Consider the following 13,802-nt stretch of genomic DNA (forward strand, 5'->3'; position numbering starts at 1 on the left):
TGAGCCGCGCGCTGGGGGAGCTAGGGATGCAGGAGGAAGCAAGAACCACACGACCTGTGTCTCCCCAGGAGTTTGCACTCTAGACTAAGGAACTAATAGACTGGCAATTAGGAATTCGAATATTCTGCCCTGCGTGAAGGCTGTGAACGGGGACTGGCAAGTACTCTGAGGCGTTTGAGGGGGGACAGCCCGTGCAAACTAGAAGTTAGCCAGGCGAGGTGAGGAGGGAGAGGACCTTCTAGGCAGCGGGTGGCAGGTGCAGAGGCGGGAAGACGAAGCCAGCCTGCTGCTCGCTGTTTTGAAGAAGGTTTATTGAGTTCCTGCTCTGTGCCTGGCGGGGTGTCCAACATAACAGAGAAGACAAGTACAGGAGATGGTTTCTGCCCTCCAAGAACTTAGTGTCTATTTAGAGAGCGATGCCGGGAGACACCAAATAATTAGCTCTGTAAGGAAGAGTTTAGGAAGGAGAGAAAATTGAAGGAAGGCATGAAACGGTGTGGAGGCTTCTTCCTGGAAAAATTAAGGCTTAAGTGGAGAGGTGGGCATGTGAGCTGAACATGGAGGGACAGGGTGGTCTGTGAGACCCCCCGCCCAATGTGGTGAGGAGGATGCGTGTTACCCGGGGGCAGGAGGAAGAGGCAGCAGTGGGTCAGTGGGTCAGTGCGTCTGGGTCCTGGGGGACCCTGAGTGGCCTAAACTCCTCAGTCTTCTGTATTCTTGTTTGTAAAATTAAGAAGCTTGACCTCAGTGGTCCCTGAGGACATATCTAGCTTGGAAGTCTAGGTAACTCAGGCTTTACGCTGGAGACATTAGTGAGTCTTAAAGAATTCTGGACCAGGGGAAGAACTCAACAGAATCAGTGCACTAAGAATCTTAATTCATCTTTGTTGTAGAAGATTAATGGGATAATTACTAATTTATGAGAAGTACAACTTTTTACGAAAAATTTTAATCTGTTCTGATGCTTTTAAACTGCCAGTAGTATTGTCCTGAGGTCCCCTGGACATTGCCTTGTGAATTTTTGCCTTTCTCAAAAAGAGCAAAGAAGCAGATAAAAATATGGCCTGAAAATGCTGATGAACAGGGGGAGGTTTAGAGGCTGGGTTCAGAACGTGATTTACAAATGCGGATTTGAATTTGAATCCTAAAAATTCTTACAAATGTTCAGGGACATCTTGGAATTAGAAAATGTATGCCATTTATACTTTGCAGAGCTGTTCCTAGGGTGGCCATGGCTTGATGTAATAATGGGGGCCACGGTGGAGTGACGTCCTCCCAGGTGCAGGAGCGCTGAGCGGCTTGCCAGATGCACCTCTGTCATATTCAGGACCAGGACCGCCTCAGCCTGGACCCCACTAGAGGTCCCACAGAGATGACGGCTGGGCAGAGACCTTGTCCAAACAGAACGTGATCTGATCTCAAAGATACGCATTTCTGCCATTTCTTTCTCCAATGGAAGAGTTGACCATCAAGCCATGCATTAGGTCTCTGTCCAGATGAAGCCTTGAAACCTTCCCATGTCCGACTGGACTGACTGTGGGCCTGCTGTAAGGCATCAGCGCCAGGAGGTGCTGGCTGGTGCGTCCAGAGGCTGCACTGCGGTTGCCCGTCGGTGGCCCCAGGCGGGTTGCTCCTGCCCGTGTTGTCCAGTCCTGCCGAGCCTGTCGCTCTGGTCTCTGTCTCTCAGTGCGCTTTGCCGGGCAAGTGGGAAGGAACACCATGTCCGCTCATCATGCTACTTCATGTGGGGAACGTTGGGACGATTTCCAATCACTATTTTAGAGTAGACTGCAAATTTGGGTAACATTTGCCAGGTCACAACAGCTCATGACCTGTAACCCTTGCATGTTCCTTAATAGCTTTTCAGGGGCTGAAGGTGAACATCAAGGCTAGGGAAGGGCTTCTTGCCGTCTCTTTGATGTTTTTGTTGTTTCAAGCCCTACTGAACGTCACCAAAATGATGGTAGGCGTGGGAAGACTCCCCAGTGCAGAGTCATGAGCAAACCCATCAGGAGAATGGGAGGAAGGTACAGCAGGGAGGGGTGGCCTTGCCTCACATGACATTGCTTTGTCCTCCTGGATCTGTTCTCTCAGCTTCGTCCATTCTGCTTTCTCTAAGTAGATGATTGCAGAGAATGTGCGTTCGGGCTGAGCTCTACAAAATCGATGACGTTCCCCAAGGTCTCGTGCGTTTCTTGAGAGCAGCAGGAGAGCTGAGGTGCTGTTTGGTTTGCTTTTTTTGAAAACTCAGGGGTGTTGATTTGTGCTACCTGAAAATGATATTTATAACTTCAGTTTGTTTGGTCCTCTGAGGACATTATCCTGAAATCGTTCTTTGTCACGGAAAGCTTAGCAAAGATGTAAATTTCAGCAAAAAACCAAAAAGCAAACCCTTGATTTTTCAGGTGGCTGAGTTTTAGAAGCATTGCTAAACGTCTCTGGATTCTAGCTGACAGTCGGGAAGTGCACATCGAGGTCTGGCCGGCTCACCATTCTGCAGTCCTGGGACCCAGGTGGAACACTGAGCGCTACACAGGTTACCCCAAAAATGACTGTCGAAGTAAATAAATAGCACAGTTTTCTGGAGCAGATTAGGGCCAACCATACAAGCGCCAAATGCTTTCAAAACTCCATTATGCTGGTATAATATCATGTGTTGCTCCCTTTCTGTCTTTTTAGGAAGCATACACTGAACATAGTTTTAAATCATCTATGTTGGCTCAGATGAACATTTTTAACTACAGCTGTTGATAATGTGCTAAAGACGTCACTGTCCGTGCAGGTGACCTAGGACCTGAGGTGGAGGAGAGCTCCCTTCCTTAAAAACCCTCCACATCTCTTTATGAAAAGAGGTTTCTAAGAGAATTCATCTCTCAGCATCTTTTGTGGACCCACTATGTGCCTGACCTGTGCCGGAGAGAACGTAGAGAGGAATAATTAAGACATGGTCATGACCTTGGATATCTGCCTGATGAAGGAGACAGACACATAAACGCATACTAGCAGGGAGAGGGGAGCTGCACAGCTGTGACAAAGCTTGGGAGCGCTCACTGACCTCCGACTTGTCCGCACACAGCGCCCGGGATGTCCCCGCCGAGACTGCCCCCCCCCCCAAGTGCTGCGGAAGTACCAGCAGCGCTCAGAGCTGTCCGCGCGGGAACTGCAGCAGGACCGTGGGTCTCTCCTGCTGCAGAACTGGTGTCTCTCGGTTTCTGTTTGTATTCTGTCTTTTTATCTTTGGTGCAGTCCCTAGGAACCACCAAGCTGCCACAGGTCCACCTCTCATCGCTCCTTCTGTCTCTTTTTTCTGGGCTCTTATGCCTCCGCCCCTTTCTTCTTAAAGTTCATCACCGTCCCATTAAGTAATGATGACGGTGATGACAGTGACAGTAACTCTCAGGTGCTGACTGGTTGTTCACTCATTGCCAGGTGCTGTGCTAAGCACACTCCATGTGTCATCTCATCTACTCCCCTCAGAATTCAGGGGGTCTAATCCCATCTCATAAATGAGAACACAGAGCCACACAACTCCTTTCCTTTACAAAATCCAAAGATACTGGATGTAATTTTTACATCTCTAGAGTGTGTGTGTGTGTGTAAGAGGCCACGTCCTCCACCAACACAGAGCTTTTTTCTGTTCGCTTTCTCTAAGTTTTTAGGGCACTTGCAGAAATTGAGCTGTTCCGGACGGAACACAATGATTCTAGCAGAATTTCAAGTAACCAAGGCTTTCCCTTAGAGACGCTCATTTCAGTGAGCAGCCTGCCCAGCCAGGAAGTGCTCAGTTCACTCAGTCACTGGATCATTGCTGACTTCTCCTCGGACCTGACCGTCTGGCCTGAAGCAGAGCAGAGGGAGAGCAGGAGATCGTAGGTCAGAGTGTGCACCAGTCTCTGATGGATGAGCTCATTTATTTCAGCAGAGAGGGGAGAAAAGGGGGGAAGAGGTTATTGTGGGAAGAAAGAAGCATGTGCTTTTAGGTTTTGAGAGAAATACTTTTTCAGTTTCTAGTATTCAGATCTTATTAAAGTGCTAGAGTATTACTTTGTTAAAAGTTTTCATAATTTTGGGGATATTAAATATATCTGTGCTCAAATATTAGCACCCCAAATCCACAAAGAAAGTATCAGTGGGCTTTTTTGTTTTTAAATGATTCTCACATTTGCTCCTAAGGGTTAGTTTAGATAATTCATTTCTTTTGTGTCTGCTGGTCATATTTCTTTTTATCTACCACAGTAACCAGTTTAAAGCTGAGGTATAAGCCGTTTCAGCATTAAGTTTAGAGATTGAATTGAATCAGAAATGTGGAACACACTAGCCTTGTATAAAAGTCGAGACTTTGCAATTCAGTGGTGGAAACGTCACACGTGCTTTTCCAATGTGTGCATCAGACAAAGATCAGTGGTGTTCAACTCTTGTCCTCAGCACCGCAGAAGTAACATTCAGATTTCCAAGGGATTAATCCAGCTGCTGTTCTGTTGTAGTTGACGGTGTTAAAGAGGATCAACAGCTCAAAACTGACATGACATCTCTTTCTCCATCCTGCCCGTCGGTAAATGAGGGTCTCTTCCCAAGGGTCTGCTAAGGGTAGCTCATTACACTGGGTGTTCCTGCATCTCTTATTGCATAAAATAAAGCTGAGACAAGCACTAATTTAATTAGCTTGAAATATCCTCTGACTTTGAAAAACATCTCCGATCCCTTTCTTGCCCTGTAGTGTATACTAGTCATTGGAGTTTTATTTCACTGTTTTGTGCTTATGATCTGTTAGCTTTATCTGAATGCTGGCCCTTCAAGGGCAGGAATCGTATCTGTTCTTCGCATTTCAACACACAGACCCCCCACGGTGTCCTTCACTGGCCGTTTGGGAAGGACGATGACTTCATCTGTTTAGATTAGAGTCAAGTTGCACTTCTGTTTTGGAAAAGTCATTCATACTTATTCAAGTTACACGTTCTAGTCATTTCTTGATTTTTACTTTTTCCTTCCCATCTGTTTTCTCTCATTTTCTCCGGGGCCACCTGTGGGAGCCACTCCGTACTGATTCCACCCAGTACTCCTGAAAAGACATGAGTCTGACGGGTGATGTCAGGCACCCGGCACGGCAGAGGACGCACAGAAGACTGTAGCCTCACATTGATAAGTGCTTTGCAAAGCATTTCATAGTCTAGGTCTTCGTAACCTAGATTTTCAAAACAATCAAAAAAAAAAAAAAAAGAGGGGCAACAGCTGTTATTATTGGGATACTGACAAGGAAATCACATGGATTTGCTCCAAGTGACGTGGTGAGCCAGCAGCACAGCTGCCAGAAGACCCTGGTCATGGGCGTCTTGGTTAGAAGCCTCCCCCCGACACAGGTTGGCGACTTCCTGCAAATCCCTTGGTGTTCTGAGTCTCGGAAGTGGAAAGAAGAAAGAGAACTCGAAGTCCAGGAGTGTCTGCCACTGACCTTGAACACGGAGGAGCAGACCTGGAGACGGCATAGTTCTTCTGCGCAGGCTCCCCCTGGCGTGGGTGGGTTGCTTTCATCTGGATCTGGTGTTTCCCTCTCCTGCCTGCTCTGAAGTAGTGTCCGCCATGCATGAACCTGTGTGAACGCATACCGGAAACACAAGAACAGAGTTTTCAGCTGCAGGGTGAAGGCGCCAGACTCTTCAATCCTTAGCTGAAGAACAGTTATTCCACAGGCTTTCTCTCACCACCTCTGTATAAGAAACATTTTAAAATTTTCTTTTATTTTTATCCATTAAAGGCAGAATAGAGAAGAGGAAATAAGAGAGCTAAGCTTTGTTCATTTTTTTCACTTTATACACAATTGAAATTGACACTTTGGGGCCAAAACGTAATTGGTAATAATCTTTAGACCTCACAGGGCTTCCCTGAAATTCTGGGGGGAAAATTTTGCAAGTATATCCTAATTGGGTAAGTGTTGAAACAAAGTTTGTAGATAGAGTCTAGTTAAGAAATGGCCTTTCCGTAAGTGGTAATTTCATTCTCAGCATCACTTGGACGTGTGTCCGGGTGGATGACAGAATCGAAGAGGGAGGCTGGGAGAGCTGAAGCCCAGCTTGGCACTGAGGCAGGCGCGTGACGCCTGAGACGGGATCCAGCACCCCGCCTCCCCTCCAGTGCCCCTCCGCAGGTCACCGTACCTCCCCATCCCTCTCTGCGGAAATCCAGCTGAAACGCATCGTCTTGCATAGCATTTACTCTTGTTATGTGTCTGAGAGACACCTCTGTACAACCGTTATTTGTGGAACTGAGGGTTTTCCCATAAAGAAACCAGCAGCAGAGATTCCTGTTTCTTTGGCGTTGATAGCATATCGTCCATTGTCAAGCCACTGAATGAGTGTGAGGCGAGGAATGAATGTCTTCTGTGGCTACTAGGAGGATCCGGCTTTTCCAGAGCATCCCTGTGTCAAATGTGACGTCTCTGTGTCTTATCGTTAACATGCACAATGAAATGTGAAATGGTGTTAACGGTAGCCCAGGGACTCCAGAACTTCAAGATTAGAAATCACTCTTAAGCTGTCTTTCTTCTTCCCCCCGGTGGGCTGCTGTATTAACACTCATTATAGCAAAGCAGAACAGATGGGCAAACAGACTGATTAGTTATCTATCTATCTATATTTTTTTTTTCCTTTGTGGAGCTTAGATGTTGGTTCTTTCTTCAATCAAAGAAAGGAGTTTTTAGATGTTGCCTTCTCTTGATTCCCCTTTTCAATCAAAGGGAGATGGGGCACTTTGCTCCTGATCTATTAATAGTGTGGCTAAATCCTTTTCTTAACCACTGACTTCATAGCTCTCTGTGTACCCATTGCAATCAGAATTTGATTTTCCTCCAGTCCTCCGAACTGCATGTGATGTCTTCATGTTCGTTCTCACCTAGATCTTCTCTATGGAGTTTATCACTTTTAATTCACTTTTTTAGAAGTGCCTTTCTTGACATGGATACTGTGTACAGTATTTTTGGCTTTTCCACTCAAAATGGAAAAAAAAAATCCACAACTAATTGTTCAAAAGTGAAATGATCAACAATATTATATAAATAGAAATATTTCCCATGGCCTTTTTTTAAAAAAAGGTCAGATATCTCTTTGATGTTTCTTAAAACAGATTTTGCATATTTTTTCTTCCCAGTTCTATAAAAGTGTATTTTTTGATGAAACTGTGCTTCCAGTTCAAAAAATTGGGGGTAGGAAAACCCATAAGCAATCCCACTTCTGGAATATGTACGTTTAAGGGGAATGAAATCACTCTGTTAAAGAGATAGCAGTACCCCATGTTCATTGCAGCATCATTCACAATAGTTAAGGTGTGTAAACAACCTGAGCGTCCTTCAGTGAATGAATGGGTCAGGAAGATGTGAGAGACACACACGCACGCACACCCTGGATCATTATTCAGCCTGATCATGAAGGAAATCCTGCCATTTGCAACTACATGAGTGAACCTGGAAGACACTATGCTAGATGAAATAAGCCAGACAGAGAAAGACAAATACTGCATGGCATCACTCACCTGTAGAATCTTAAAATTTAAAAAGTCAGACTCACAGGATTAGGGAGTAGAATTGTGGTCACCAGAGGCTGGGGGATGGGAGGAATAGACAGAGGCAGGTAAAAGGGTACAGACTCTCGGTTACAAGATGAATAAGGTCTGAGTGGGATTGCTTATGGGTTTTCCTAGCCTTCATATCGTTGGTAACACTGTATGTACGATTGAAAGTTGCTAAGAGAGTAGAATTTGTGTTCTTGTTTTTAAAACAAGGTAAATATGTGAAGTGATGGGTATGTTAATTACCTTGGTGAGGATCCTCTCCTAGTGTATGCAGCGAATTAAATCATCCCATTGAATACTTTCAATACGTTGCAGTTTTGTACATTATACCTCAATAAAGATGAAAGGATAAAATAAAAATAAAGAGAAATCATCAACATTAAGAAAAGAATAAAATTCATCATAAATCCATAATTTTTCTTATAAGACGGCAAATGCATTCCGCATGTGTGGAATATGCATGGAAAAGTAACAGACTTAACTTGTGTATAAAGAAGAATTTCCTCATGTTATCACGTGGATTGTTCCGGAACAGTAATTGCCCCAAGGAGACCTAAAACATTACCTGAAGAGGCTTGAAGCCCAGTGTGAGGAGAGGAGAGGGGAACTTGCATGTTGCAAATTTTTAGTCCTTTTTAAAAGTTATGAATTGATTTACAAATCTGCTTGTGTATTTCATCAAAAGCAGGAAAAATGTCCTGTATAGATGGTGCTGTGTTAGGTTAGCGTACAGTACCGTGGGTAGGAGTTACAGCTTCTGATTTCATGCTTCGAGATGATGTAGCCGAACCACCACTTGGGGAGATTTTTACACAAAGCCGTGGGCCGTTAATCGGACCCCATGTTTTGGAGGTGCCTGGTGATCCTACCATATAGATTTACCCAGTTTTAAAACGTCCCCCTCAGTGGGACTTGCTATTAGACGATTCCATGAAACATCAAAGAGGTGCTTCAGTTTAATTCTCACACTGTGATCTGTGCCTTCAGGAATAGCACGCGGTTTGGAGCCATATGTGAGAGCAAGACTCAGATCTGCCTGGTGCTGCGTTCTGTGCACGCTCATTTGCACCATCAGCCTTACCTCTCTAAGTGGGCTGCTTTCAGGGAGGTTGCGGAATAGGAGGTGTGGGGGCTGGGAGAGAAGAAGCTGAGCAAAACTAATGGAAGATGGAAGCTAAAAATACATGATCGGATTCATGTGGAGGATAGTACAAACCAAAGGGAAACTTGTTTGAGCAGGTTATCAGAGCAGTCATTAGGGATCCATTGCTGAGGGTCTCCTGAATTCAAGGTCTCAGCTGGGTTGAGGTTAAGTGAGAGAATTCTTGGTAGAAATGAAACCTTGACACTTACATCAGGCTGTAGAAGAGATGCAGTTCAAGGGTGTTTTAGTGATGTTTATTCGGCCGTGGTCAGGTCTCCAGCCTGACCTCTCTTGATACCCCGAGTCTCCAGGCTGAATCAGTGCCTGTGGGGCGGACTCCCCTCTCTGCCTGTACTTACCTGGGAACGGAGGGCCACAAGGCTGTGAGGCTGCTCTTTCTAATGATCTTCCTCTGCGTGTTCGTGCTCTGTGGGGACAGGGAGGAGACTGTATCTTGTCCTGTGTACCTCTGTGTGCCCAGTGTCTACCAAACGTGTCTCTCACATAGTAGTTGTCAATAAATATTAGTTGATTAAATGAATGATTGGAGTTATTTATGAGCAGAATCCAAATGACATAGTAAAAACCTTTCCCCGGTGAGCCATGGTTGATTTTGAGAATTAGAGATCTTCTTGCCTCTCAGAGAAATTCATAATTATCTCCTTCAAAAATGGGCAAAATATTAAAGTATATTTCTGATGCACTTGTAAAACTTGAAGACCTCGTTCTTAAAATTAAGTTACTGCCATAAATCACATAGTGTGTGTGTTTCAAAACAAAATCTGCACCTAATTGTGATTTGGAGAGAATTCGTATTGAGCGATGGGGCTTATTTTAAAAAACAGAGCTAAATGAAAGCTTCCTGAGTCATCACTTGAACTGGGTGTGTCTCAGTAGAATGGTGTCTAATCTGCTTGTTTATACACCCCTCACTTCCATGCCTGAGTAACAGAGAAGTCCTTTGAAAAGTTTTTTTTTAGTGCTTTATTTTTATCTGCCCACTGCAACATGTTCGACTTCCGTGTGATTTCAGCTTTTTAAACTCAAGTATGATTTGTTGATACACAAACGTGACTTTTAAAACAGAAGAACCAGCGCACAGGGCTTTTCAGGAGAGGCAGAGAATAATCCACACCTTAGATTCTTACATTAACTTCTTGGGTAACTTGTGAGGCTGTCGACAGGAAACAGGAATGCAGAACAGGAAAGCTGGAGGACTTCCGCAGGGAGGAGGGCTGTAAGCTGTCTCTGGGTTCGTGCTGTCCGTCTGGGTTCTGTGACGGTTTCCCGCTGTCCTTTCTGGTTTTACTTTGTTTGTTCTGAGGAGGTGGCAGCAGACCACAGGGAGGGCAGGGGAGGTTCCCCCTCTCACTTGGGGTGTGAGGTGGTTTCCGCATATTCCCTTCTGAAAGTTAAGGAACTCATTCCGGGAGCCCACACCTTGCTTGGTGATGCTGGAGTGGGGACCCCGGGGGGATGCTGCCCTGAGAAAGTGCCGGCTGGGAGGATGGAGCAGCGGCAGCAACCCTTAGCAGCCCCCCCCCCCCGGTTAGAGCGCAGTTCCCTCCTCCTGCCTTCAGAACTGAATCCTGTCTCCTGTCCTTGTCTCGTGTTTCACGGATGTTTCTTAAAAAACTACAGTAGGTCGACAGAACGGATTTCCTCACTGCCAATTCGAAATCTCTCAAAGTGGGATCAAACGGACTGCCTGTATCTTGTGACGAGTTACAGTTTATTACGTTGGATAAAGTTAGCAAGGCCTCCTCCAGGTTCACAAGCAGGAGTGCAGTCCCCTTCCCTGCCCCGCTCCCTCCTCAACTCATCTGAACACACATGCCTGTGCACGCGCGCGCGCACACACACACACACACACACACACACACACCCATGCCACGCTCTTCCACGTTCCCGTGTCTCAGCTCAAGCAGCTATTTCCCTCTGGGTGATGCTCCCACCCTTTCAGCCTGGCAGATTTCTACCAAGCTTTTAAGACCCTACAAAATACCGCTTCCTCTTTTAATTCCTGCCTTTGCCCAGTCATAATGTAACTTGCTTTTTTTGGAATTCTGCACTGTCATAGATTCCTGGGAAACATTTATCACGGCGCTTACTACACTGTATTGTGTAGAAATTTGTTTAAATTTTTGTATTCTACAGACCAGTATGAGTAGACCTGCAGTGGAAATCCTGTAGCTTTAGGGGCTAGATATCATGAGAATAGTTGTGTGCGTGCGTGTGTGTATGTGTGTTCTATAGCTTTAAAGAGGGGGAAATGTGTTAAACTGAGGTTACCTAATATTGTTACAGAAACTGATAAGCAATTGACTATGGAAAAAAAATCTCCCTTGCTTGTAAAACTTCACCAGCCAGCCCTGTAATGTTCTGTCAGTGATGCGATGTACCCAGCGATGGAGACGTCTGCAGAGCTCTCCACGCCCAGCTGGGGGTGCAGCTGCCAAGTTGGTGTTGGCATTTGCATTTGCATTTGCTTGGCTGAATGTAAGGTCGTCACCTGTGTTACTTAAGGTCATTCATTAGGTTGATTTAGAATGACCTTTTAGTGTTAGGCTAATATGAAAAGTTCCCTTTGCTGAGATGAGGTGGTTTAAATGGTAGGGTTTCTACATCCAGAGATGTCTTCAGTCTCTAGGAAGGAGGGCTTTCGGGCATCGGTCTCGTTGGAAGAGAAAACCTTGGCAGCTGCGTTTTGGTAGCACTGCCCTTGGGACTGAGAAACGAGTGTTTGTAAAGGACAGAGGGGAGGGTGGGGTGTGGGTGCTGACGGGGGTTAGGAGGGCGGCTTGCTGCTTCTCTTGCTGCCGTGGGTGTGGGTATGAGGAGGTAAGGGCTGTTGACAGGGGGATGGATGGAGACAGAGGCAGGGGTAGATGTTTCAAAGTAAACATCGACGAGACTGGGAGGGCTCGGTAAGGATGATGAAAAAATAAATCAGTAAAAACAAGCAAGTTGAGCAGAGCAAACCTTGGGGGTTTGGGTGGTGACCTTGAGTAGAGCAGCGGAGGGTGAGTTCACGCCAGCTAACCAGCGGATTGTCGCCTCCGTGGCTTATCTGTGAGTACCCTTCCCGCCTATAGTGGAGGTCAGGCAGAGGCATGGACGCTCTGAAAGAGGTGGGCAACCGCCTTGATTTCTTCTCTTCGTAGCCGTGCATCTTCTCAATCCTTAGAATGCAGCCGACTATGCAGAAAATGGACAAAAGTCCAAGTCCTTGCCCCCGTCTCCTTTCTTTATCCTTGAAAACAGTGTCACCTCGGGGTCAAATGAAGTACTGAATCATGTACAAAACCCACCGGATGCGTGGAAACCAGCCCGAGTTTCTGACTTTCCCCAGCCTCCGGAGCTCGGTGCACCTCGTCTGCGTGCTTTCTTCCCTCTGAAGGTTTTTCAGATCCCAGAACCTTAGCAAACCTAGATGGCACTTCAAGTTTGTGTGTGGCAAGTGGGAGTGCTCAAATACTTATTTGAGTAACCAAATAGAAATTTTTTAGCTCCTCAAAAAGTCCAGGCACACGTTGTGTAGAGGGGAGGCCTTCCGACCCGGCCTTCCAAGCAGGAATCGGATGAGAGATGTCCCACATGGCATTTCCTTCTTCAGCGCCCAGTCACACCCCCGTCCCGTGGGGTCGGGCAGGAATTCAGGGCAGTGCTGGCCGCGCACACACACACACACACACACACACACGAGTTTCATGTCACCCACTCTGATCTGGCTTTCTCTTCTCGCAGGTGCGCACATCTTGACCGACTCAGCAAGAAGGTGGATTTTCTTTGTGTCTAAAGAGAGAGAAAAAAAAATGTCCCTGTGTCTGTAGAGATGATTTGCAGTTCAGCCCGGCTGAAGCTGACCGAATGAGACTATGGGCTGTGCCTCCGCCAAGCATGTTGCCACTGTTCAAAATGAAGAGGAGGCCCAGAAAGGGAAGAGCTACCAGAACGGAGATGTGTTTGGCGGTAAGTACCTTTGAGCTTCATCCTTGGTCCGTCGGTCCAGGCCTTGCACTTAAGCGGCAGTGAGTAATTGCAGTGTTACTGCATTACTCCGTTTCGGGGGGACAGTGGGGCAGGTCGAGGGCTGATGAGACAGGATAAAGATCAGTGTGAGCTTTTACATCAGACAGTGTTCATTGTACTTCACACATAGAAGACTTGGGAGGAGGATCGTGCAGGTTTTATGCAGGAGCTACATTTACAGGAAGCTTTGAAGAACTAAGCGGAACTTAAATAGTCGCGTGGGACAGTGACCACAGGGTGTCCTGGTCCAAGAGAACTGTAGGACTGAACACGTGGACGTCCAAAAGTAGGGGAGGATTTATAACTGAGGCAATGAGATGGCTTTTTGGAGTTACTCTGCGTGAATTATAAATGCTCAGATTCAAAGGTGCAAATGCTATGGATTTAATAATCGTCTTTGAACCTCCGCTGACAGTGCTTAGTGACTTGAGACTAACTAGTGCAGAGGTCACAGACTGCCAGCCCATGGCCACATCTGGCCTGCAAATATATTTTCTTTGGCCCCCCCAGAGAGTTTTAAAATAAGAAGCTAGGCAGTCTTTAAAAATCAGGATGTTTCACATAAAACCTCCAGTTTCTTGCAAAGGTTTGGCAACACTGATGCATCATTTTCTGAGGCAGCAAAATGCAGGGTAGGGTCCCAGGTCCTGTGGCCTCCAGTAAATGGCCAAGTGTTCCCCGTGAGTGCACATCAGGCCCCGGTCACTCACGGAGGCTTCCTACCTGGCCACTTACCGGCTTTTGAGTTTGCCTGATCTTGAGTTTGTCCCTCGGAAGATCAGTGATTGCCCTGATGAAGTGTGGGTTCGTGTTCCTACAAAATTCCAATTCGTCCAGGCGGGTGAAGCAGTTTTTCCGGAGTAACTTCTAACCCACGACTTGACATTTGCGTGGCCCTTTTATTCATCAAAGCTCCGCGTGGCGTTTATTGGATAAAGGACTTCATTGAAATAGTGTTCATGTGTAAACAGCTGAGGCTGCACCGTTCAGTCGCTGTCAGTAAACCTGCTGCGTTTGAATCTCTAGCCTTCCATCTGATTGGTTGTGGGGCTGTCTCCGTGCCCTG

The 13,802-nt window shown here is 46.2% G+C and overlaps 1 protein-coding gene across 3 annotated transcripts in view; it reads left to right on the forward strand.

Annotated features, from left to right (window-relative positions):
* C21H1orf21 (chromosome 21 C1orf21 homolog) overlaps nucleotides 1–13,802 on the forward strand; it is a 206,200-nt gene that overhangs the window by 64,999 nt on the left and 127,399 nt on the right. For all 3 annotated transcript variants that reach the window (XM_074349942.1, XM_074349943.1, XM_074349944.1), the window contains exon 2: nucleotides 12,452–12,676. In XM_074349942.1, the coding sequence (XP_074206043.1) occupies nucleotides 12,583–12,676 (94 nt within the window). In that variant the 5' untranslated portion in view covers nucleotides 12,452–12,582. The remainder of the gene's footprint in view (nucleotides 1–12,451; nucleotides 12,677–13,802) is intronic.

Source organism: Camelus bactrianus, chromosome 21, assembly GCF_048773025.1.
Source record: "Camelus bactrianus isolate YW-2024 breed Bactrian camel chromosome 21, ASM4877302v1, whole genome shotgun sequence".
NCBI classification, from domain to species: domain Eukaryota; kingdom Metazoa; phylum Chordata; class Mammalia; order Artiodactyla; family Camelidae; genus Camelus; species Camelus bactrianus.